At 33.9% G+C, this 27784-nt stretch overlaps 1 protein-coding gene across 3 annotated transcripts; it reads right to left on the minus strand.

Annotated features, from left to right (window-relative positions):
- Nucleotides 1-262: 262 nt before the first annotated feature.
- LOC145246871 (ferritin-1 heavy chain-like) lies at nt 263-27784 on the minus strand. 3 transcript variants are annotated; one of them, XM_080108735.1, is made up of 6 exons: nt 27718-27784; nt 23683-23990; nt 20343-20421; nt 13661-13807; nt 6828-6947; nt 263-1269 (listed from the first exon to the last, which is right to left on the minus strand). In XM_080108735.1, exons 2-6 carry the CDS (start codon nt 23757-23759, stop codon nt 1132-1134), a joined length of 561 nt encoding a protein of 186 aa, XP_079964861.1. In that variant the 5' UTR covers nt 23760-23990; nt 27718-27784; the 3' UTR covers nt 263-1131. The 3 variants fall into 3 exon arrangements, with proteins under 3 accessions (XP_079964861.1, XP_079964860.1, XP_079964862.1); XM_080108734.1 differs by lacking the exon at nt 27718-27784 and having other exon boundaries at nt 23683-24043; XM_080108736.1 differs by lacking the exon at nt 27718-27784 and having other exon boundaries at nt 926-1269; nt 13670-13807; nt 23683-23863.

A 27784-nucleotide genomic window follows, 5' to 3' on the forward strand; every position in this document is an offset into this window, starting at 1 on the left:
ACGCTATTGTATCAGGCTTCTTGCCATAAACGCTATCCTTTACATAGCCCCAAAGCCAGAAATCAGGAGGGGTAGTTTATATATTACACTCAAATATTTAAACAAATAATATTAAAAGAATAGAGATTATAATGGATCATATTGTTTTTTCTACCTTTAACATGTTACCTGACTTTTTGACCACCCTGTAGTTAGAGTTGGGGCCCGTTTTTTTTGGGTCACCCTGTATATACAAGACAAAATTAAAGACTGTAAAAATATATTCTACATTAATCATTAATTTATTGTTCGACAGGATACTCAGAAAAGGTATATTAAAATTTCCTTAATCTGCAGAGTTTAAAAAAATGCATTCTTCTCATCCGAGGAAAGATATTAGCAAATGAATATTAATACGAAGCGATGAATTTGCTGGTACAGGCATTAATTGAAAACTAGTCATAAATGCAAAAAGCACCTTTTTTTTTGTGTAAAGAGTTTATAAAATGTAGGGGAAAAAATTAAGAAATCAGACGATACATAACAAAAAAATACAGATGAAAAGATATGGAGAGATCCAGTATTAATATATATATATATATATATATATATATATATATATATATATATATATATATATATATATATGGGGTATATGTGTTTGTAATATGGCAAAAGTGCATGTAGAACCAGTTTGAAGAGAGACATTCTGTGTAATGAGAATTAGTTCAGGATTTGTTTTTAAGTGAAAATGCAAACTTTTATTTCAAAACGAAAAGGAATAAGGATATATATATATATATATATATATATATATATATATATATATATATATATATATATATATATATATATGTATATATATATGTTTTTTTTTTTGGACTTCCGGTTCTTTGACTGTCATTGCTCATGTGGGCTGCGACATTGTTTGGCTGTGGAATTTATCATATATATATATATATATATATATATATATATATATATATATATATATATATATATATATATATATATATATATTATAACAGCTCTCGTAGAGTGTATTAATAAAGTGGATTGTCTCCCTTGAGCTTATTTCGATAGTGACATTTAGCAAAGAAATGCTGACACCAGTTGAAAGAGTCAAAAAATAGCTTGGGTTGAGAAAAGAACTTAATGCAGAAGTTTTTCAAGCGCTGTTGGGCAGATGGGTTCACTAAGGCTTTTTTTGTCCAGGTAAGCAGCAAGTTTTTTTGTCTTATTGATCATCAGAATCTGACTTTCCATGAGATGATTCAGATAGTTTGCAAACTGAAAAATAAAAATGTTGATGTATTACAAGAATTGAACAAAAACAACATAAGGCTAACAAATAATGACGTTTCTAAGTTTTTGAGAAACGGATTCAGAATTAGTATTATTTGGATTATGACTACAGATTACTATATATATATATATATATATATATATATATATATATATATATATATAGTAATTTATAAAATATATATGGCGATTAAGCTACACTGAATATTCTGCGTTTCATCCACTATAGGATTCGTCAGGCTTATGCGCGAATTCTGTGGTTGCTTCTTGTTTTTATATATGTTGAGGATTTCTAGTTAGCCAATCAGCTTTCTAGTATCCACCGCGCCCCTTCCTATCAGCCAATGGGCATGCATTTTATCAAACAAAGGATCTGTTTTAGAACTAGGTTAGTGGTTTAAGGTAGATCTTTTCCCTCCTTTTTTTCTATTTTTATTTTTTTATATATATATAAATATACCTATGTGTACACACATACATGCACATATATATACATATATATATATACATATATGTGTGATCGTTTATGTATATTGATGTTTGTTTAATTTATTTATTTGTTTGTTTTCTATTGTTATTGTTAGTTTTAAAGCTATTTTGTATCGCTATCCTAGAGTAAGTTTTATTTTGTGAACACAGTTGTTTGCTATTTCTCGTCTACAGTTTAATAGATTTTGAGGTTCTTTAAAGTACAGGATAGCAAATTTTTCATGGAGGCATAATTTACATGGGTCATCTAAATGTTTGCACGTGGTAGCTTGTCTCATTATTTTCCATTCGACTACTGGCGAATGTCCGCTTTCTTTGAGTTCCCAGTATTTATTCGCTAGTGTTGTTTTTATATGGTGTTTTTTATTTTTGAATGCACTTTTGTGGTCATAGTATCGGGTTTTGAAATCTAAGGAAGTCATGCCTATGTAATATTTCTTGTTATTCGGGTTTTCTTTCGCAAATATTGTTGCTTGATAAACTACACTTTTTGTTAGACATTTATTTTGGACTGGGCAAAGTGTGCGGTGTCTACAATTGCATTTATCTTGTTCGTTATTAGTATTTTTATTTATGGTATGGTTATTCTTGTCCGGGGTTGGTTTGTCATTATTATTATTGTTATCATTATTATTATTATTATCATTATCATTATTATTATTATTATTATTATTATTATTATTATTATTATTATTTCTGCTAGTGTTGGTTTTATTTCTGTCATGATGTCTACTTTTTATTTTGTTGTTGTTTACATTGTTTTCATTTAGTATTTTGTTATTATGTGCTTTAATTATCATCTCTAAATTTTTGCAACAACTGTAAGATAAGTTCAAGGTATTTTTATTGAAGATTTTGTGTAAGGGGTTGGTTGCGGGAAAGTGTTTTTCAATAAGATCTAGAAATCTCTTGCCAAGTTTTGTTTTTAACATTTGATTGTATGGGGCCGTATACCAAATTATAGTTCTTTTTCTTCTATTTTTAATTTAGACGACCCATGTAAATTATGCCTCCATGAAAAATTTGCTATCCTGTACTTTAAAGAACCTCAAAATCTATTAAACTGTAGACGAGAAATAGCAAACAACTGTGTTCACAAAATAAAACTTACTCTAGGATAGCGATACAAAATAGCTTTAAAACTAACAATAACAATAGAAAACAAACAAATAAATAAATTAAACAAACATCAATATACATAAACGATCACACATATATGTATATATATATATATATATATATGTATATATATGTGCATGTATGTGTGTACACATAGGTATATTTATATATATATAAAAAAAAGAGGGAAAAGATCTACCTTAAACCACTAATCTAGTTCTAAAACAGATCCTTTGTTTGATAAAATGCATGCCCATTGGCTGATAGGAAGGGGCGTGGTGGATACTAGAAAGCTGATTGGCTAACTAGAAATCCTCAACTAATATTAAAAACAAGAAGCAACCACAGAATTCGCGCATAAGCCTGACGAATCCTATAGTGGATGAAACGCAGAATATTCAGTGTAGCTTAATCGCCATATATATTTTATAAATTACTAACTAGCTCTACCTACGTATTGAGCACTTTTGAAGTAAATACTTAAAGTTTACGCATAAATCTATACTTTCGTATATTAAATTTATGTGAGTAAATGAAGTAGTTATATATATATATATATATATATATATATATATATATATATATATATATATATATATATATAGTAGAAATGGTAATTAATAAAAACTGAAGAAAGTGCTCAATGCTGTTGTAGAGCAAATATGCGTTTTATTTTTTATTACCGTATCTTTCTGTTAAGTTACATTATTGTTTCAGCTACCCGGCCGTTTTTTTGTCCGTCTGTAGCTTCCTTAGACTTTTACAGAAATGTTTTTTGTTTCATCCCATAACAGTTCTGACATGATCATATAAGATGAAGATGGTTTGCACAAATTTGCAGTAGTTTATCAGCAGAGAAACAAGATATAAAAATAAGAAGATGCTGCATACTCGACCGCATACAACATGTTGGGTCCATGTGCATAAATGCGTACATCATTACAGGGGGGGGGCATATTACTGACTTTTTAACATGAAAGAATTTTAGTCACTTTAGACGTATTAGCTTTATACACTAGGGGAGTATAAGCCTGTAAAACATTCTTCCTTCACAATATGAAAAATATGAAAGTGAAATATGGAACACGTACATCAAGTCTGTTGCCAAGGTCGCTGGAAAGATGGTGAGATCCTTCTACCGCTCCAGAAGATATCTCACTACTGATGCAATTCTCTATCTATATAAAAGCCAAGTACGTCCAAGGATGGAATACAGTTGCCATATCTGGGCAGGAGCTGCTAAAAACAGCCTATTCTGCCTTGACAGAGTACAAAATAGACTTCGTGGCTTAGTGGGGGATTCCCTTTTCTCTACCCTGCAGCCTCTCTCCTACAGAAGAGACGTTGCGAGCCTATCCTTGTTTTATCGTTATTTCCATGGCAGGTGCTCGTCTGAACTCCAGTCTCTGGTCCCCCCTCGCTAATCTTTCACGAAAAACACCCGTCTAACCGAATCCACTGTGAAAAATTTCCCCCACTCTTTATCTGTGCCTAAATCAAAACGTGGATTCCATGAACAAAGCTTCTTTCTTAGAACTGCACGCCTGTGGAACTCTGTTCTATCTGCCTGCTTCCCACCTGACTACAACTTGGATGTGTTCAAGTCCAACGTTAAAAAATTCCTAATGAACCGCCCCCTTAAGTAAACACTTCATCAAATCTCCACACTAACGTAATGTACTTGCAATAACCCTTTTCCCTGAGTGGCTTCCGGGCCTTGATAAGTGGTGACCACTGTGTAAAAAAAAAAAAAAATATACATACATGGGTGTATGTATGTGTGCATATATATATATATATATATATATATATATATATATAAAAGAGCAAATAGTTAATAAAACATATTAAAAAACACTTTGAAAAAGAGTTAAAAACATATTTAATCTGAAAAGGAAACACTTAATAAGTGTATATATATATATATATATATTAGTGATGGGACGATTCCAATATTTTTCCCAATTCCGATACAATTACTGATTCCGTACTAAATTACCGATTCCGATTCTTTATAAATCTCTAAATATTTAGTTAAAAAATTGTTATTTTGTCCCGATTACTGTAAAAACACACCTTAAATGTGTATTTATTTTCTGAAACGCAGAAACACACTTCTGAGAGGATGATTTAGATATTTTAATCAAACTGGAAGTTTAAATCAATAAACATTTATTATTTTATCATTACTACAAGCAGTGGAAGATGTTTCTTAAACCAAAATTAAATAAAAAGATAATTTAAGGAATCGGTTTTGGCATCGGAAAATAGGCTCAATTTTTTCTGATTCCAATACCGATGCCGATACCCCAAAGAACTCTGATTTTCCCGATTCCTGATTTTGATTCCAATTAATCGCCCCAACACTAATATATATATATATATATATATATATATATATATATATATATATATATATATATATATATATGGCTACTTCATTTAATCACGTAAATTAATATACGAAAGTATAATTTTATGCGTAAACTTTAAGTATTTACTTCAAAAGTGCTCAATATAACCACAACTCTTCGCATAAGAATAAGCGTGGATGAAATGCAGAATATTCTGTGTAGCTTAATTGCCATATATATTTATATATATTTTTATAGCTTAGTATATATATATATATATATATATATATATATATATATATATATATATATAGCCAGTAGAGTTTAGTTTCCTAGAAGTATATCCAATGAAACAACATGTGTCTACCAAAGAGTGCTCAATGAGTGAACAGAGCAGGTATATTAAATTTATTTATACAAACATTAATGGCTACATATGACGGTGATTCTTGGCCTGAAGACGTAATCCCCCAACGCGGGTGATTACAGAAACATGTATGCACATATGTAGCCATTAATGTTTGTATAAATAAATTTAATATATATATATATATAGTTCAATGTGGCAGTTATTTAGAGAGTGGGATTGTCTCAGTGCAAAGTCTTTCCTCACTATAAAAAGCTTCAATCATAAGCATTACTTGATATGCAATGGAATACACATTTTGCAATCAGTGTGTATCTCGATAACGAAAAGGCTGGCTGTAGCCTGAAACGGCAAACGGACATTCAATGAGGACTGATGCAGATATGTGCGTGAATGGTAATAAAGGCTCTGGAACTTCCAGAGTCCAGCCTGGTAGGTGTTTAGGACACCACAGCTTGGACCTGGTCATCAGTGGATGTGTAAGATGTGCAGGACTATAGAAGGTTCATAGAGGTGACCGTCTGGCACGTGCTACTAATTGCGCTCATGTTTGCGTCATTTGAGCCAGAGATATATTAAGTAATGGCAATACTGCCATCATCTATAAATATAAAAGCGAAAATGTATGTATGTATGTATGTATCTATGTATGTATGTATGTATGTATGTGTGTTTGCTTTTTCTGTCTACAAAAGGCTTCTTTCAGCGAAGCGGTCGGTTGGTTCACAACTTTTTAAAACTTTTTATATCACATACAAATCGTAATATCTCACAGTTAACAACAAAGCTCGCCTGTCTATTTAATTTGGTCGATTTCGGGAAGATAAATATTCAATATTTGTCGCATGCCACACGTGGGTTAGCCTTTTTCCTATAACATCTTCGGGGGGGGGGGGAGCATTCAGCAGTAAATGAATACTATCCCGCAGTCAAAACTTGATCTCATTTAAAACGGGCACCTGCTAAATCCAAGTAATTAAATAAATTCAAATGTGTTTCCGTTAGCATCTCGTGGTAGGGCAATGGTTAACATCGCACTTTTTTTTTTTTTACACTTTAATTTACAACTTTGCCTCAACGGTTCGGGTTCGATCCTCATACTTACTTTTTTTTTACCCCCCCCCCCCACCTCCAAACACCCGGGCAACGCCGGGTACCCATCGCTAGTATATATATATACCCCAAAATAAATCAGAAAAAAAAAAAATACAAACCGCATAAGCTTTGTTGTCCAATGCATATATGTAGATTTCTCGCAGAGTTTTGTTAATTCTGTTTTCCAAATTATAAGGCTCATAGGTTATGAGATCAGCATCACCCTTTAATTGAAGGCCCTTTAAAGAGAAAAAGTATTTAAAAATATTGAATAAAGCTAAAACATCTTATATTATAACTAGCTGTCCCGACAGGGCATTGCCCCGTAATATTTTATTGATATTTTCTTTTTTAATAAGTTAATGTAGTTTGCGTGAAACATTGTTTAGTGTGTATACAAAAGGGTTTTATAGAAAGCAATACAATGCAGAGGTGTAATGAATAGACACAAACCAAAGCAAATTATAACGTATAATAATGGAATAAGCTATGCTAAGTCACCTTTATCAATGCCATATATGTGTATTTTTTTTCTGATATTTTATACTTGTATTGTGTCCTTCCTTGCAGCAGCATGGTCAGATGGAATTTCTATGTTGAATAATATTTCGGAATTTCCCTTCGTCAACCTTAGTTCAAACATGTATACTGAGGCTATTGTCAGTTTTGCAGAAATTGAAAATGAATTGTCTGTGTTTTAAAGATTTTATTATTAGGTTATCCTGACACTCCGCACTCCTTTGTTTACCTCGGAAGTGACGTCACACAAATCTTATAATACGGATGGCTACAATTGTAAAAATAATTTGTTTTATTTTTCTTTCATTTTGAGCTCCTTTTTTCTCCCGTTTGTTTTTGTTTTCTACAATTAATAAACCAGTTCGTTGTCAGCGACCTCAATTACCTATAAAAAAAACAAATTAGAGTGGTCGGTGTTCTGTAGTAGCGGATTTGGATATTTACCAAACTTTTATATTATAAAAGGGTGCTTCTGTATTTTACGACCCGCGCTATTTTTTAATAGTATTTTCAAGTTAAATTCAAGTTTCACAATATTTTTTTTTAATTTAATTGTTAGGTGAAAGTACAGAATAGTTACAATACACCCTCCCTTCCCCATGTTAAATAATAGGTTTCTAAATAATAGTGTTAAAAATAGCTTGGGTCGTAAAGTGCAGGAGTACCTATAAAAGGTAACGCCAGATCGGAAAAAGAGCTCAAAATGAAAATAAAATAAATTCTCCGCTCAAAATAAGAAATGGAAGAAAAAAAAAAAGTTAAATTCTACGCTGTGTTAGTAATTAAAAACTAAAACAAATTCTCAAAATGAAAAGAAATATTAGATTCTCCGCTCAAATACCAATATAACAAATGGGGGAGAGAAAAAAAATTGAATTCGCTACTGTGTTGGTAATTAATTTAGCTCAAAATGAAAGTAAAATAAAACAAATTATTTTTACAATTGTAGCCATCCGTATTATAAGATTTGTGTGACGTCACTTCCGAGGTAAACAAAGGAGTGCGTAGCGTCAGGATAACCTATTATTATTCTTTAAATTTAATTTCTGGGGTGGCACCCCTACAGATTCTGATGACGGACTATTCCGGTAAACAGATTCTGCTTTCCAATCAGCCTGGACCCAAGACTCAGAGGGAAAGAGTCGTAACATTACTTGTCCTTAAGTTGAGGGGAGTTCCCACTCAACTAACATTATTGTCTGTGTTTCTGTTAATATATAATTCGTTTCACTGTTTCCGAGTCTTCTCGTTGTTCCTTTCAACATATATATATGTGTGTGTGTGTGTGTGTGTGTGTGTGTGTGTGTGTGTGTGTGTGTGTGTGTGTGCATATATATACTATTATGGAGACCTGACATTACTCGAGATTGTATGAGTATCAATATCAATGTATGTTCCGCACTTCTAATACTTTTATTTGCATCAAAATTGGTGAAAATCACCCATTTTTTCAGTCAAATCGATTGATTACCTTCTCTAGTCGGGGATCCACTGTGGTGCACTGAGAGAAAGTTTCATATGTTTTCCTGCTGTGACTGAGTTCACAATACATTGTAATCTACATTGCACTATGGAGAACTTACTGGTGATTTTATAAAATCATTTTTATTTTAATGGCTTCAATCAAAGTTTAAAATGCAAGAGTCAAGTATCATAGTTTAATTGTGCTCTTAAAAGAAACATTCATTTTGAATACGCCCCTGTCATATCAAAGAACCCAGGTTTGATTTTATACGGCAGGCCATTCTGCTTGTGAGATGAAAAAACTTCTCAAATACACTCGGGATGTTAGGCTGTATGAGGGTGTTAATTTTGGCCAAAATCAGACTGTTTCATCTTTAATCGGATTTTTCAGTTATCAATTTTTGAAACTTATCAGAAGCATTCCGATACAAAACCTATCTAAGAACACTCCCAGACACATGATGTACATTTGTATGAAATATGAAATTTCCAAAACACTGGCACAGCTGCTTTGGTGTCTGTTGGGAACTCTCTCTCTCTCTCTCTCTCTCTGTCTCTCTCTCTCACACACAAAATGTCTTTTATATATAAGAAGAGCTATACACTGATATTAATAAAGGTGAATCTGCATAGCTTATTCCGTTGTTATATGTTTTAATTTTCTTCAGTTTGTGTTTAGTTATTACACCTGTGCATTGTAATGCTTTATATAAATGTACTTTATAATTTCTGTTTTTCTTTTTCTTTTTAAACTCATTTCATTTTTTCAAAAATATTATTTTTATCTAAAACATATCAACAGTAACTCTGTATTGATCAACAGAGAAAAACATTTAAAAAAATGTTTTTTTCCAGATGAAAATAATTTTGACATAGGTTATTTCTGCTGAGGTGGTTGACCACTTCTCCATTTATGACAGATTCCAGCAACTTGACACTGACAGGCGACTTATTGGTCTGTACTGAGAGGCAAATGAGACTGATATCCGGAATTTTTAAATATGGGGCAGACTGATGAAGTTTTTCAGGGTGTTGGGAAACATTTTTCCTTAAGGCGACGTTTAAACAGCTTTGTAAGTATGGGTTGGTTGGTTGGTTGTTTTTGTTTTACGGCATATCAACCCTTTTCAGGTTATTTAATGCCGAATCCAGTGATTTTGAAGAAAAGTTTTTTAATAGAATATATATGTTTGCTTTTTTTTCAAGTCAGTTTCTATTTAATGCATAGTTGGGACCCTAACAGGTACTACTACTCCGGGTCAGAGTGGATCTGGGAGCAATGGCAATTAAACGGTGGCTCCACACTCCCCAAAACCTGCAAGCTGGGGCCTCACCATCGGATATAGTTTAAGGTCATATCCAGGACCTTGTAAGTATGGGAGTTAATTCTGGTTGAAGCTTTTTAAGCACTACGATTGGAATGCTGTCAAGGTCAATTGTTTTACTTTGTCTTTGATAAGCTTGGCAATATCATGCACATATATTTGTATGTCACACAGCATGTTTTCAGTCATAAGAGGAAATATGAGGGGGGGGTGCAGCCATGGTCGAAAAGGGTAGAATTTGTTGCAAAATTCTTGGCATAGAGTTTTGCTTTGTCAGATGCTGATGAAATTACCTCAGGTTCATTGATAACGGCTGGAATAGAGGACACATCTCTGTTCAGAATAATGTTTGTTACTTGCCAAAACTGGTGAAAACCAAGCCGCTGTTCAAATAATTGAGCATATGAATCTCTCACATTCTGTATTACTTTTGTATATTGTGTTGCGGGTGGCGTTCGTCCAGAGACAATCGACCCAACAACTAACAAGGTAGACACTGGCAGAATAGGCACAGGATGTTCGTTTAAAGGACGAAAGATCGTCTTTTTATCTGTCAGAAATAAATATGGTAGGAACTTGTCTGCTGGATATTGGAGTGGTCTAGCATCTTGACCTGGTTTGGATCTGTCAGGGGCCTAGACACCGGAGCAGTCTAGGAATGGCGTCCGGGACTGGAACAGGGAGGCGGCAGACTGCAAAGCAGAACCGAGCTACACCGGAGGAAGGCTGAGTGCTGCAGGCAGGAGGTGCAGGAAACTGAAGGATCGCTGGAAGTTGCAGGAGGCGACAGACAGTAAGACAAAGGGGAAAATCTTTCATAGGAACCTAGCCCTGAAAAGGGCTCTTTGAATTACTGCAGCTGTTGGGCTGGAGCTGGGGCGACTGCTGCTGTTGGATTCGGTCGATGTGACTGGTAGCGTCAGTCATTGTTTGGAATGGGAGCCTCCTCCTACTCCCCTGGCCAGGGTTTATTTAGTTTTTCGTCCCCGGCCTTGGCATTATCTACTGCCAAGGCCTCATTTGGGGTACGAAGAAACTTAGGCACTAAGGCCAGTAAGGGGAAGTGGGGAAAAAAGGGGTCTTTTCTGGTCCTTAGCTAGACTTGCGTCAGATAGCAAGTACTTTATTATAAAACCTACTCTAGAGTTTCTATCACGCACTGTTCTGCCTAACATTCTTACCAGAACCTACTTAAAATAACAGCTCCCCAGCTTACGGGATGGCAGGCGACATTCACGCTGTGATAAAACCTCCTACTCCCCTGGCCAGGGCTAGTGGCCTGGCTGAAACTGCAGGTTGCCCATCAACGTGCTGTACTTATGAGAAGGTGTTGTTACAACACGTACCACCGGTCTCAGAGAGAGAAAACAAATGAACAGAATTAATTCTCCGCCGAATCAAATACAACCAAAAGAATTCCATGTGTAAATTGATTGTGTTTATGTTCGATTCAGTTTGGAATCAAAGTTTCTGCTATCTATTTTCATGAAGAAAAGTTGAAATTAAGTTTACTTCACCTCAGTTTGACTTGATGAGACGGTTATTTGCCACTAGGCGGTGTATATGAGATTGTTCACTGATGAAAACAAATGGCCGGCATGGCAAAACATAAGCTATGATGTGAATGCACCGCGACAATTGGTTGCTAGCAGTCCTAAAAAAACTCTTAAACTGGGAGGTGATCAACAATCAGACAATCTTCAATTGAATAGTACCCTTCAACATGGCAAAAAAAAAAGAAAGAAAGAAAGACATACTGAAGATGAAGTTTTGCTTCGAAATATATTTATGAATTTCAACATAAATTTCAAACAAAATAAATGTCTGTTTATTTTGTAATAATGCATTGTTTTTGGCTTCAAACGTATCTAATACAGATTTTATTTTATTCAAACTCAATCAGCTCTTCTAAGGAACAAAAATCTTAACGTAACATTATTTTCTTTAAAAGGAACAAAAATCTTTATATATATATATATTGCTTTAAACGTATATAATACATACTTTATATATATATATATATATATATATATATATATATATATATATATATATATATATATATATATAATTCGTATTTGTCTGTTTGTTCGTTTGTTTCTTTGTTTGTCCACAATTGGATTAATATATACGAAAGGTTCTTTACTTTACTCTTTCATTTATTTCTATATTGTTGTGGGGGAGTCACCCTCCAAATGGACTGTTTTATCCATTATATAAACCATAGACCTTTTGATCCCAGGTGTGGATTAAACACTAGAGCGACCCTCGCCTGCTCAGTGACATTTACTACTCTTATCAGTTGTAACCTTTTTACGTTGTTGTTCCAGTAATACATTGTTTAAACTCTATTCCCTTATTCTGTTTTCTTTGTTGCTTATTGCAAGCCATAACACTGGCGACATTGGATTCGGAGAACGTACTCACGTTTAAAAACAGTGTTCTAAAAAACTAAACACTGACGACATTGGATTCAAGGATATACATACTAAAATCGAAACCAGTAACGATATTGGAAAAATACTCGCGTTGAAATAATATTCTAAAAATACTAACGACGCCGGACTCAAATGTTATCAAGCCTAAGGAAGTGTCTAAATGTATATTTTCTCCACACATACTTCCTTTTTTTGGGGGGGTGATTACATTTACATGTTTTTATCCGCTTTTTTATTTTTGGAATTGTTGTGGGGGTATCCACGTTGTCCATGATGAAAATGATTTGTATAGCAGGTGTTTTCAAAAATAATTGTCTGTTTATTTTATAATAATGCGTTGTTTTATATATATAATACGCATTTTATTTTATTCAAACTCAACCAGCGCTTTTAAGGAACAAAAATCTCAACGTAGTACCCTTCAATCAGGAAATGACCTTCAATTAAATTTTCAATTTCAATCGACCTTTAACAACAATCTTCAATTGAACAACACTTTTCAATCAGAAAATAACCTTCAATTAAATTATAAATTTTAATTGACCTTGAACAACAATCTTCCATCGAACAGCAGCCTTCACTCAGAAAATAACCTTCAATTAATTTTTTTAAATTTTACATTTTTTTAAATTACATTTTCACCCCAAACAAGGCACAGTGCCACTTTGATGTTGGGGGGGGGGACTACCATCAAGGATATAAGTTACAGGGATACTATGTAGGGAGTTGAGCAGCAAGATGTCTGTTCACATTACACTTGAACTTCTGCATGTCAGTACAGTTGAGGAAGCAGGAACCCGGAAGCAAATTCCAGAGTCTAGCAGTTCTTGGGAAGAAACTATTAGAATAGAAGGATGTTTTTTACATCTAGAGATCTCTATTGTGTGGGGGTGGGACTTTGCTGTTTGCCGGGTTTGACGGGGGTATTTTCGTTGAGGGGGGGTACAAGGGCTTGTAGTTCGTCGGAGCATCCATCATTAATCTATTATAAATTTTATTTGACCTTAAATAACAATCTTCAATTGAACAGCACCCTTCAATCAGAAAATAACCTTCAATTAAATTATAAAGTTGAGTCGGCCTTTGAACAACTTTAAGCAGACAACGACTTTCAGTCATACATCAATAGAGTTGTTGATTTTCCTGACCATTAAAACATTCTCTGCGTTTTTTTTTTGGGGGGGGGGGTGTATAAGCCTTACTCACCTTACTCACCTTGATGTAGACTTTAGAATCTCTCATATTTTGATAATCCATTAGTTCGATGGCCGTCTCTCTTTTTTCATTGGATTGTTTTCTGAAAAATGCTTTCAACTCGGACAAATTATTTCTGTTATTTCCTGTAATGGCTCCCTGCAAAACAGTAAAGAAAACTTACATATTGAAATCAGAGAAAGTTTTTATACTTTTGTGTTTTTGCGTCCGAAAAGATCTGTGGCATACTGGGTAAAATACTTGGTGAAAATTCAGTTGTAAGTTACACTCTTTAGGAGGTTGAAGGTTTAGTCCTGATTGCAATACAATTGTGAATTACTTAGAACTTCTCTTTAGTTATGGCTGATTCTCTAAAAATTTCGGATAGACAAATAATCAAGAACAAACTATTTGGATTATTCAAACTGTAGTATTGGGAATCCCAGTTTAATTGCTATATAGGTAGTTTTAGAAATAGAAAGTTATATAAGCATATTTTGACTTCCTATCAGCGATTTAGCAGGGTCAGAAAAGGTTACGTTTGACAGGCATCAAACCCAAGTCACCTTGAATGACCTAGATTAGATGTACTGGAAATTAAGAGGTGACATGGAAGTGTGGTCATAGTTGACGACCACATGGGTGGAGTTGGTCTTAGCAGCAGAGGAATGCAGACGGGAGATTTTTGTTAGGCTTGCCTTGAATAAAAAGATTGAAGCTTCAATCCCATCTTGTTGTTCATTGATGAATCTGTCTGCAGCATTCACTCCCCAGCAAGATGGAAGACCAGCGACCAAGAAGGCATCACCGGCTGGCCAAAGCAAACCAGGTATGTTCGCATTATATTAGTTGCACATACACATCTCGGAAACTTGCCAAGGCAAGAGAGAAACTGTAGAAGAATAGCAAACACACACCCGCACACGCATACTGCACGTAAGTCACCCACACGTATTGATGAACACACAGACCCGTAAAAGTAAACGCAACAGAAACCGTAACAGCAAACATTTAGTAAACGTTTAGAAATAATAATAGATAGTAATAAATAATAATAAAAACATCACTCGTTCTGGTAACAAAACTACGATTCTCATTTTGAGTGTTCTTTTCATAACGTTCAGATCGATGCAACCTCTGATTTTCTTCAGGTGCATTTTGTCAGATTCAGGAATCTTTTGCAATGACCTGTGACGTAATGGATAAAGTACTTGATAAATTAAGTTGTAAGTTACAGTGTATAAATTGACATGTGGCCATAGCTCAAAAGCTTGACCTGATTGAGCAAAACCAATGTAATTTTTGGATTCAGTGCATGTTAATTAGTGTTATAGATAAAGTCACAATAAAAAAGAAACATAAATAGAACTAATATATATATATATATATATATATATATATATATATATATATATATATATATATACAGGGTGTCCACAAAGTCTGGCTACATAATCTACAGGATGCTTCCACAAAGTCTGGCTACATAATGTAGCCAGACTTTGTGGACACCCTGTATATATATATCTATAAAAGTTAGGATGTGTATGTGTGTGTGTGTGTGGACACTTCTCAACCTGTATACTCAACGAATTTTTGATCTACAGATATGAAATTTGGTATATAGGATATTCAGACATGTGGAAAACCTTTTAATCCGTTTTTGTCTGCAAAAAAGGGCTGCTAAGAAAGTCAAAACTGTAAAATTAGTATGTGGGAGTCATCGAAATTTTTTATCTGTTTGTTAACTGTTTCATGAATGTGCATGTGTGAATAGTTCACATTACAAATTGCTTATATTAAGAATAAGTAGATTAAAAACGCCTTTTCAACGAGCGTGTCAAGCTGGTCTAATGTTATCGTACTTGACTCACTGGTTTCGATCTTAGCTCGAGTACTGTTTAGAAATTTTTTTTTAAGTCTATTTAATGACTTTTAACATGGGGGATCATTTTTCAATTATAACGTTCTATTAAATTGATACCCCACTTTGCGTTCGTTTTGCCTTATAAATTTTTCTTGAATAAATTATTTCAGTTTGAATTGTTACAATTTCTTTTCAGTCTTCCTTTTAAATTTTTACACCATAGCGGACACGTGACACTTTAATAAGGAGAGTTGTGTTGATTGACCGCAAAAGTAGGGTATCAATTTAATAGAACCTTATAATTGAAAAGTGATCCCCCACGTTAAAAGTCATTAGATAAACTTTAAAAAAAATTTTTTCCTTCTAATATGAATTTTAAGTCTGTTGTCATTGATAATCCGCAGAAAAAATAAGAAAACGTGAAAAGGAATTATTTTTACAGCGGGGGTGGGAAGGGGGGCTCGTTCAGGTCCACCATAATTTTTTTTTCAGTATTTTCCTTGAGGATGCTGGGAATTTTGGAAGGAAATCAACTCCGGGAACTGTTTAGAAAAAAACATAATACTCACATGGAGATGTCTCAATTTCTTTCCGTTTTTTTTTTTTAATTTTTTACTTTATCATTTTAAAAAGAATTTAACTTTACATATAATGCTTAGGATATTTCTGCTTATAATAAAAAAGAATTCTGAATTAATTAAAATTATAATATTTGTGTATTTTACGTCCGGGCAACGCCGGGAGACTTGCTAGTTTAGAAATAAAGAGGCTTGTTTCTAGTTATACAAAAACAAAAAACTCACATTTTAGGAATTTCTCGCCGCGTTTCAAATGTAAAAGATTTTGCATTTGCATTCTTCAGATTTACTATTCCCATCTTGAGTTATTTTCACAACGTTTCGGCCGATGTAACCTCTTCAGGTGTGTATCTTGTCAAATTCTGGAACCTGTACGAAATTTCGAATGGAATCTTTCATTTTGTGTGTCGTTTGCACGGAGGATTGAACCTTCAACACCACAGGTCTATAGCAGAAACAAATAGAACTCTTTTCTTGTGCGTCAGTGCCTCCCTGACTGTGCGATATGGCACATACTGACCAATCAGAGGCATAGCGCAGGGATCTTCCTTACCCCCTTAAGGAACTATAACTGCTTCCGTCCCGGACGAGAAAAACTCTACCCCTTTTCCAGCGAGACGTCAAAGAGAGCGGACCTGTTTCCTCACACTCTCTGCCTACACCGGTATCTACAATTCCCACTGGGGATTAACTACCGGGCAAAGGCAGACGAGTTCTATCCTAGCTATATCTAAATGGCATCATGTCCTTGCTTCAATAAACGTTTTCCTTGCAAATTTTACCAAGTCGTTTGTTCGTTTATTCAGTAGCTTGTGTTGAAATATTTATTTTATTAGGGAGTGCCCGAAAAGCATTAACTCAACTCCCTAAAGGTCCTAGTATGAATTTTAGGAGCCTTAAACTTATTTTAGTTCTAAATGTAAATATCACTTTTCTGAATTTTTGAGATGAGGATTGGTTATATGTATTATTCATCGGACTACTGTTCTCATCTCGAGTGTGATTTTCACAACGTTTCGATCGATATAACGTCCGACCTTCTTCAGGTGTATCTTGTCGAACTCGGGAATGTTTCTGTCGAACTCAAGAATTTGGACGGAATTACGAGCAGAACCCTTTATTTATTCACGGGGATAGCGTGCTGCATGGAATTTCGAATGGAATCTTTTATTTTGTATGTCCCTTGCAGTTTTTTTCCATTTATCTTTTACTTTTTTTAAAGGAATTTAACGTGATGTTTAATATCTACCGATATTCTTGTTTATTATTAAACTGTTAACAAAAATACGCTACGATATCACATTTATACACATCTTAAGAATGGCTTTCTAAATGATTTATCGTGATTATTCCTGAAAGGATGAAACGCTAGTGTCTGTAGGTATTTAATAATTATTATAGTAAATAATTATGTCAGCCTCTTTAAGAAACTTTTTCTTATCGTTGAGCACTTTCAGTTGAAATAGAGTCGGTCACTTTAGTTCGCATGCAAAGATCATATTATAATCATTAGATCACTCTGACAGAAGTTAAAATCATTTAAAAATAAATGTTTAAATTTGAATAGTATTTCTCACAGTTAACGGTGGCTGCATAGATTTGGTTCTTGCTAATGGAGTCAGGAATGGCTTTGTTGCTGGGTTCGAATCTCTCGACCACTGGTAATCGTGACACCCTGCACGTATGATTCCCAAACGGATGAAACACTAGTGTCTGTAGAAATTTAATCATTATTATATATTATATTATTATTGTAAATAATTATATATATATATATATATATATATATATATATATATATATATATATATATATATATATAATTATTTACAATAATAATATAATATATAATAATGATTAAAATTAATTGATTTTGTTGTTGTTCCTTCTTATGAAACGGATTTTTAATTTAATTATAATTTGATTTTTAAATTATCAATCACATTACTGAATATATATATATATTCTCTTGCCACTGTTATTTAACTATATAAACTCAGGAGAGATGTGGTTGAAGATTATGCAATTCTTGCCACGAAAAAAATTCACGTGCAGACACCCCTACAATGGGCATCCAGAGTCTGTTAAAGACTGAAGGAGGCATTAGCCATTACCTTACCTTTATCTAGAGTATTGTATTTTATTTAATTTTATTATACATAGTCTACATGAATCAAAATACCATATTTAAGCGTATCTTAAGACCAGGCAACGTGTGTGTGTGTGTCTGTGTGAGTACATTTCCTTACCAAACTACTCTGTCAATTTTCAGTCTACAGACTCGAGATTTGACATAAGGGATATTGAGATTTGGGAAAATCTTTTTAATCAGTTTTCAGTCAGAATTTGGCTGTCAAGGGGTCAAAGTTCAACGATTTGACCTTTGAAAACTCTACCAAACTCCTCTGCCAATTTTGGGTCTAAACACTTGAAATTTTAAATATAGGTTACTTGGACATGGATCACACATTTTAATTAGATTTGAACCCAAAACAATAAATGTTAAGAGGTCAAAGTTGAAAAAAATTTGACCTGTGCGGTCCCTACCAAATTACTCAGCCAATTTTGGGTCTAAACATTTGAAATTTTGCATAAAGTATATTCAGACATAGGGCAAGCTTTTTAATCAGGTTTTGGCTGAAAAGTTGGTTGCCAAGGAGTTAAAGTTTAAAAGATTTGACCTTTGCGTTCTCTAGCAAACTATTCAGCCAATTTTGGGTCTAAAACATTTGAAATTTTACATAAAGAGTATCCAGACATAGGGCAAGCTTTTAAATCAGTTTTTGGGCGAAAATTTGGCTGCCAAAAGGTCAAAGGTGAAAGAGTTAATCTTTGCAGACTTTACCAAATTCCTCCGCCAATTTTGGGTCTAAACGCTTGAAATTTTAGATATAGGTTATCTGGACATGAGTCAAACTTTTTAATATATATATATATATATATATATATATATATTCATATATAGATATAAATAAAAGAAGAAGGTTGAAATTAACACTGGAGAGGAGGAAAGTTGTCCGAATAATAGAAACAATACAAATTAGCAATCCTCATCTAATACAGAATAATAGATTCAAATTGGCCGATTTTTTTGTGCTATTTAATTAGACTTGTAATATGATATTTAGATTAATGCAGATTTCGTATTTATTATAATACTAGCGGGGGTACCCGGCGTTTCCCGGGTGTTTGGAGGTGTGTGTGTCGGGGGGGGGGTTAAAATAAAATAAAAAAGTTCTGATAGGTAAGTATGAAGATCGAACCGAACCCTTGAGGCAAAGTTTGAAATTAAAGTGTGAAAAAAAAAAGTGCAACGTTAACCAGTGGGCCACCAACAAATCAACAGGTGTTTGCATTTATTTAATTATTTAGAATTAGCAGGTGCACATTTTAATGAGTTAATAAGGTCAACTTTGACTGTGGGCCAGTATTTACTGCGGGGCAGCTATTTTTATTTATTTTTTGTTTCCCCAAGATATTGTGGGGGAACCAGCTCCCCATAAAAAGGGGATTGTCCAAATTGAATAGCAATTGTCTGATATAAGGAAAATTTCCACATATTTATAGATTATATAGGATCTAATATATAGTAATGATTATAAAAGTTAAAAAGAAAATGACTTGTGCACCACCAGTGAGAATCGAAACCAAAACTTTATGATTTACTTTTTCCTTTGATGTTAATGCCTGAGCTCTGAAGACATGTTTGCTGCGAGGTTAAAAATTAAAACATGAACCAATAGCTATTACTTTACGCATGCATATTCATAATACCGTCGTTCGACCATCACCTAGTAAATTCCATTTCTTTAATTTTCACACTTTTGTACCGATTTTCCCTGGCTAAAACCCAAATATAAAGTTTTGCATGTGTTCGAATATGCATAATTACTATAACTTTTTTATGCAACTATTATACAAGTATAAATCATTTAGAATATCTGCGTGAATATAATTACACGTAATAGTTAACTAAAGATGATCATCTCATAAGAAAAATTATGTTTCATGTCTGTAGATCAAAAACTGACAGAGGAGTTTGGTAGGCAAAATTTTTAAACATATATATAGGGAATTAATTAAAATGAATGTTTAAAAGAATATGCACATTATTTAGATCTTCTACGACCCATATATAACAAAGCTGTATTTTCTTTTTAAAGAAATAGAGAAAAGAGTTTTTAATACGAATACGCACAAAAAAAAACAAATTTATAGTAGTGCAGATAAATGAAAATAAATTTCCTACCATCATTAAGTATGAATGACTGGCCCTCAGATATATCGCAATTAGATCGTTGATAACATCTGAACAGTCCACAATATTGCTGCAAAAAAAAAAAATGAAAAACATGACAGAAAAACAATCGGTGCATATCAAGGCATGAAGGCCACTCGAGGATAAGAGCCATTGAATGTAAGGTGGTAGTTTAGTAATCGTTAATGGTATAAAGTGGGCAGAATTTGTATTATTTATGGGGACAGCTTAACAAGAACTTGCTTACATTGGACTTGAAGACGACCATGTTGTAGTTAGCTGGAAATAAGACCAGCAGAACAGAATTCCACAGGCGAACAATTCTACTATGCTGAATAAACGTTTTAAATATAAATGTGCATTGTTTGTGTTGATTGTTATTATATTATTGCTTTTATTAATGTTGCTATTGAGTATTTTATTTTATTAATATTTAAATATCATCATTATAAATGGGTTCACATGAAGAAAATGGACGGCCACGGCCTGTGCAGTGAACACACACAAGTGTTTTGAGCAACTGTGTTCATTAGTGACTTCCACTTTTAGAAGAACGAAAGAAGGGAAAAAGGGAGAAGAGGAAAGAGTAAGCTAAAGAAAGAAAGACAAGTGGTAGCTTATATTATTTATACCAAATCTATCAATCTATATATCTATAAAAATGAAAATGTGTGTGTGTGTGTGTGTGTGTGTGTGTGTGTGTGTGTGTGTGTGTGTGTGTGTGTGTGTGTGTGTGTGTGTGTTTCCCTACCAAACAACCCTGTCCATTTTCAGTCTAAAAACTCGAGATTTGACATAAGGAGTATTGAGATTTGGGAAAATCTTTTTAATTGGTTTTCGGCCAGAGATTTGGCTGTCAAGGGGTCAAAGTTCAACGATTTGAATTTTGAAAACTCTACCAAACTCCTCCGTCAATTTTGGGTCTAAACACTTTAAATTTTAAAGGTAGGTTATTTGGACATGGATAAAACATTTTACTTTGATTTGAGCCCCCAAAAATAAATGTTAAGGGGTCCAAATTGGGGTAAAAATTAAAAAATTTTTTACCTTTTGCGGTCTCTACCAAATTACTCAGCCAATTTCTGATCTAAACATTTGAAATTTTACATAAAGGGTATTCAGAGATAGGGCAAGCCTTTGAATCGGTTTGCTTCGAAAAATTGAGCTGCCAAGGGGGCAAAGTTCAAAAGATTTGACCTTTGCGGTGTCTAGCAAACTACTCAGTCAATTCTGGGTCTAAACATTTAAAATTTATACATAACAGGTATTCAGATATGCGAAAAGCATTTTAACTCAGTTTTTGGGCGAAAATTTGGCTGCCAAAAGGTTAAAGTTGAAAGATTTGGCCTTTGCAGGTTCTACCATATTTCTCCACCAATTTTGTGTCTAAACACTTGAAATTTTAGATGTAGGTAACTTGGACATGGGTAAAACTTTTTCTTTTGATTTGAGACCAAAATAATAAATGTTAAATGGTCAAAATTGGGGTCAAAGTTTAAAAAATTGACCTCTGCGGTCTCTACGAAATTCCACAGACAAAGTTTAGGTTAAATATTTGAGGTCTTACATAAAGTGTATTCACATGTAGGGCAAGTTATGAATAGTACATAGGGCCCTAGCAAAGCTGGGCTGAACTGCTAGTATATCTATAAAAGTGAAATTGTGTGTGTGTGTGTGTGTGTGTGTGTGTGTGTGTGTGTACAATTTCCCTTCCAAATTACTCTGTCAATTTTCAGTCTGCAGACTCGAGATTTGACATAAGGGATATTGAGATTTGGGAAAATCTTTTTAATTGGTTTTGGGCCAGAAATTTGGTTGTCAAGGAGTCAAAGTTCAACGATTTGACCTTTGAAAACTCTATCAAACTCTTTCGCCAATTTTGGGTCTAAACACTTGAAATTTTCAATAGAGGTTATTCGGACATGGATCACACTTTTTAATTTGATTTGAGCCCAAAACAATAACTGTTAAGGGGTCAAAATTGGGGTTAAAGTTAAAAAATATTTGACCTCTTAGCCAATTTTTAGTCTAAACATTTGAAATTTTACATAAAGTGTATTTAGACATAAGGCAAGCTTTTTAATCTGTTTTGGGCGAAAATTTGGCTACCAAGGGGTCAAAGTTCAAAAGATTTGACCATTGGTGTGTCTAGCAAACTATTCAACCAATTTTGTGTGTAAACATTTGAAATTTTACATAAAGGGTATCCAGACATGCAGCAAGCCTTTCAATCAGTTTTTGGGTAAAAATTTGGCTGCCAAGAGGTCAATGTTGAAAGAGCTGACCTTTGCAGACTCTGTCAATTTTGGGTCTAAACACTTGAAATTTCAGATATAGGTTACCTGGACATGAGTCAAACTTTTTAATATATAGATATGCATATGCGCATAAAATTATGAACAATACATACGGTCTGAGCAAAGCTGGGCTAAACTGCTAGTATTTAAAAAATAAATGATTTGGGAATCTTGTAGGACGACTCCTGGAGTAAATGTGGTATTATGGTGATTGAAGATTCTAGCTAGAAAAGTGATATATATATATATATATATATATATATATATATATATATATATATATATAAGGTATAGTGACAATGATGACTATAGACTCCCACCGCTACACAACACTTTTGAATGGCCCAGTGTCTAATTTATTTTTGTATTTTTCATAAATAAATAAATTTTCGCTGTGTAGTATCTATTCCGGGGAAGTTAATTTCTCCTTAGTCAATGTAAGGGGAAATTTTTCTATACTAAGGCAATTTTTATTTTTTGCTTACTTCTGGAGTACCCCTTTTTTAGGGAGCTGGTTTTCGCTCACATTAAAAAGGGCCTTGTGTCACATTTTGCGTTAGTGGAGAAGCAAATAAATAACAATAGAAGAAGTAGGTAAATTTTTATTTTTATTTCGGACTATTACTCTCATCTTTATTAGTTGTTGTTTTTGGATCTTTTTATTGGTTCACAACGTTTCGGCCAACTTCCTCTGGCCTTCGTCAGGTGGTAACCGCGACGGATAGGAACTTCGAATCTCCTAACTGCATTCTCAGCCATCACTTAGGAGATTCGAAGTCCCTATCCGTCGCGGTTACCACCTGACGAAGGCCAGAGGAAGTTGGCCGAAACGTTGTGAACCAATAAAAAGATCCAAAAAAAAACAACTAATAAAGATGAGACTAATAGTCCGAAATAAAAATAAAATTAACATATAATGCTCATCTCAAAAAATGAATTCCAATTAAGGAATAATATATAGAAGAAGTAGGTGTTTAATATCAATGTCAGTGCGAGAAAAAAACTTAACTTATATAGATAAAGATAATACTAACCTTGGATCAGGTTTGCCGCAGATTTGGTATGCGCAAAGAAATGTAACCAGTAAAATTATTTGTATTAGTCGTGCCATGCTTCAAATGCAAACTGTTCTGCTGTGGATAACAAAATTAAATATTCGTCAAGTCCGAAGCTTTCCTCTCCAAATGTGCAGCAGCTTGTTATTCCAAGGTTTATAAGTGTTTTATTTTTCTATTTTTATCCTTTCCATATCTTTATCCACAAAAAAACACCTTGGCGATAAAAATGCTTCACCCATGAGAGTTGATTTCCTTCCAAAATTCCCAGATCCTCAAGGAAAATACTGAAAAAAAAAAAATGATGGTGGACCTGAACGAGCTGCTCCCCCCCCCACCCCACCCTAACAACCACCCACCTTCGCTGTAAAAATAATTCCTTTTCACTTTTTATTTTTTTTTCTGCGGATTATCAATGATAACAGACTTAAGATTCATATTAGAAGGAAAACATTTTTTTTTTTTAAAGTTTATCTAATGACTTTTAACGTGGAGGATCACTTTTCAATTATAAGGTTCTATTAAATTGATACCCCACTTTGCGGTCAATCAACACAACTCTCCTTATTAAAGTGCCACGTGTCCGCTATGGTGTAAAAATTTAAAAGGAAGACTGAAAAGAAATTGTAACAATTCAAACTGAAATAATTTATTCAAGAAAAATTTATAAGGCAAAACGAACGCAAAGTGGAGTATCAATTTAATAGAACGTTATAATTGAAAAATGATCCCCCATGTTAAAAGTCATTAAATAGACTTAAAAAAAAAAAATTTTCTTGCCAATATGAACGTTAAATCTGTTATCAATGATAATCTACAGAAAAACAAGAAAACGTGAAAAGGAATTAATTTTACAGCGGAGGTGGGAAGGGGGGGGGGGCTCGTTCAGGTCCACCATAATGGACATATCGAAACAGCTACAGAGGTAAAACACAAAGAAACGGTACATAGAATCAAGAAAACTTAAACTATATAATTGTAAGTTACTCCCCCCCCCCCGATAAAAAAAGTGATGACATCAACTCCTATCACACTGAATTATCAAGGAAGATCAAGAAGGATGGAGAAAGACTGAGGAGAAAAAGCACTAACTAGACCTCCACTGGATTAATGTGAAGAGAACTAAGATCTCGGGGAGACTTATTGCCAACAAAATCCCAGTGATGACCATTGCCATTGATTTCTGAATGGTGGCGACCATTGTTTCTTTACTGGAATTTGGTGACAAAATGCCTCCCCATGGTCCCAGTCCTTGCCAGCGAGAAGTCGATGGTAAGCAGCTGTTGTGCTGATGCAAATTCATTTGCAATGGTTATCGGAAGAGATGGAGAGTACTGGAGAACTGGGTGAGGCTTGTTGTCACTCGAACTCCAGGGAACACCATCGGTAGTTGTCAGTGAGCAATCTCTGATGATGACTTGTGTGAGAACCACATCTGGGCAGGAGCTGCTAGAAGTAGCTTATCCTGCCTTGACAGAGTTCAAGATAGACTTTGTAACTTAGTGGCGGATGCCCTTTTTCTCTTCCCTGCAACCTCTTTTCCACAAAAGAGACTTGCGAGCCTGTCTCTGCTTTATCGATATTTTCATGGCAAGTGCTCAGCTGAGCTTCAATGTATGCCCCCCCCCCTCGCCAAACTTTCACGAAAAACACTCGTCTAGCCAAAACCACTATCAATAATTTCCCACACTCTTTATCTCTGCTAAAACCTAAATGTAGATTCTACGAACAAAGCTTCTTTCTTAGAAGTGCACGCCTGTGGAACTCTCTTCCGATTGCCTGCTTTCCCACATACTACAATATGGTCGTCTTCAAGTCCAACGTAAACAAGTTGTTGATGAACCATCCACCTAAGTAATCCAATTTACAAAATTCCCACTACTTATGTTTACTACGCTAAAATCACATTGACTAATGTATACCCATTAATCCTTATCCTCGAGTGGCCTCCGGGCCTTGATAAGTTGTGACTCCTGTGTAAAAAAAAAAGAAGAAAAAAAGGAACTCCAAGTAAGTACAAGCACCAATAATCAGTAAAACGCAATGATGGAAGTAAAATCAGATGAACCCTAGTAAAATTAAAATTGCAAGAAATTTTATAAACTGTGCCATCCTCCCAAAAATAAACACATCAGCCTTGGCTGATGCCACGCAAAATAGTCATGAAGACCCAAGGAGGATGGAAAGACCAAAAAAGGAGGCCACTAATCAGACCTCTGCTGGATGACCTACTAAGAGTAGTACTCAGACCTTGGAGAGCCTTATTACCACCCAAATTCTAGTGAAGATGAATGGACATTGCTAGTGGGAAATCAATGGTAAATATCTGTTGCAATAATGCAAACTCATTTGAAAAGGTTATTTGAAGAGGTGGTGAGTAATGGAAATCTGGGGAGATTTGTTGTCACCCAAACTCCAGGGAACACCACTGGTTATTAGAAGAGAGTAATTTTTGATGATTACCTGTGTGATGATATTTTTTTATTTTATTTTTAATTATTTATTTCTTCTTCTTCTTCTTCTTCTTCTTCTTCTTCTTCTTCTTCTTCTTCTTCTTCATCATCATCATCATCAGAAGAAGAAGAAGAAGAAGAAGAAGGGTCAAAGAGGATGGAAAGATTGAGGAGAGAAAACACTATCTAGACCTCTGCTGGGTGAGTGCAAAGAGGACTGGGACCATGGGAAGGCATTTTGTCACCAAATTCCAGTAAAGAAACAATGGTCGCCACCATTCAGAAATCAATGGTAAGCGGCTGTTGCGATAATGCAAATTCATCTGCAATGGTTATCGAAAGAGGTGGAGAGTACTGGAAATTTTTGGAGACTTGGTATCATTCAGACTCCAGAGAATGCCACAAGTTGTTCTCAAAGAGAAATCTTTGATGATGGCCTGTGTGACTACTCCTAGTGAGTAAATAATAATAATAATAATAATAATAATAATAATAATAATAATAATAACTAGCAGAACATGTGGAAATTCAACAGCAGCATCTATATGTAATATATTGCTGGTGGGCATTCTGTGGACGTTCGGCATGAATGGATACCCCGCTCTATTGTAGTCCTTTTGTTAAAGCTGAACTGTAAATGTATTTGTCTAAATAGTCTGGTTACTGAAATGTCAGAAAATATCTGGTTATTACGCCTTATCTCCAATATCCTTATAGAAGTCTGTGATTATATTTCCATTGTATAGACACCCGGCATGAACGTAAACCTCATGATATCATTATAGCATCCTTGGACAGAACAGATACTACCCTTACATCCTAGTCAGAAGATCAAGAAGGTATATTTTAGTTTCACATACGGTGCAAAATTGACTTAATTTTTTTTATTAAAAAGTTTGTTTTTTTTAATTGCGTCTTTAATGATCGAGAGATCCTATTTAATCTATTAATAGAAAGTGATAACATACTATGAACATAAATTAGCATATTTATATAAATTAGCATATTTACATAAATTAGCATATTTATATAAACTATCATATTTATATAAATTAGCATATTTATATAAATTAGGATATTTATATAAATTAGCATATTTATATAAATTATCATATTTATATAAATTAGCATATTTATATAAATTAGCATATTTACATAAATTAGCATATTTATATAAATTAGCATATTTATATAAATTAGCATATTTATATAAATTAGCATATTTATATAAATTAGTATATTTATATAAATTAGCATATTTATATAAATTAGTATATTTATATAAATTAGCATATTTATATACCAATGATTTAATATTCGTAGTATGTTATTACATTCTATCCCTCTTTTTAATAAATAGGATCTCCCGATCAAATAATTTACAATTTGGAAAGTGTGACACACGTGCATACGTTAAAGATACTACCGTATTAATATATAGATTATTATAACCTTGGGTCAGATATTTTGGCCGCAGATTAGTTATATATAAAGAAGTGTAATTAGTAAAATTATTCATATTAGTCGTGTCAGGCTTCAAACACAAACACCAAACACAAACTGTTCCGCTGCGTATCACAAAACCAAATACTCGTCAAGTCCTTAGGTTTCCTCTTCAAATGTACTTC

The sequence above is a fragment of the Euprymna scolopes genome, chromosome 24 (assembly GCF_053919585.1).
Source record: "Euprymna scolopes isolate OS-2025 chromosome 24, ASM5391958v1, whole genome shotgun sequence".
In the NCBI taxonomy this organism is placed as follows: Eukaryota; Metazoa; Mollusca; class Cephalopoda; order Sepiida; family Sepiolidae; genus Euprymna; species Euprymna scolopes.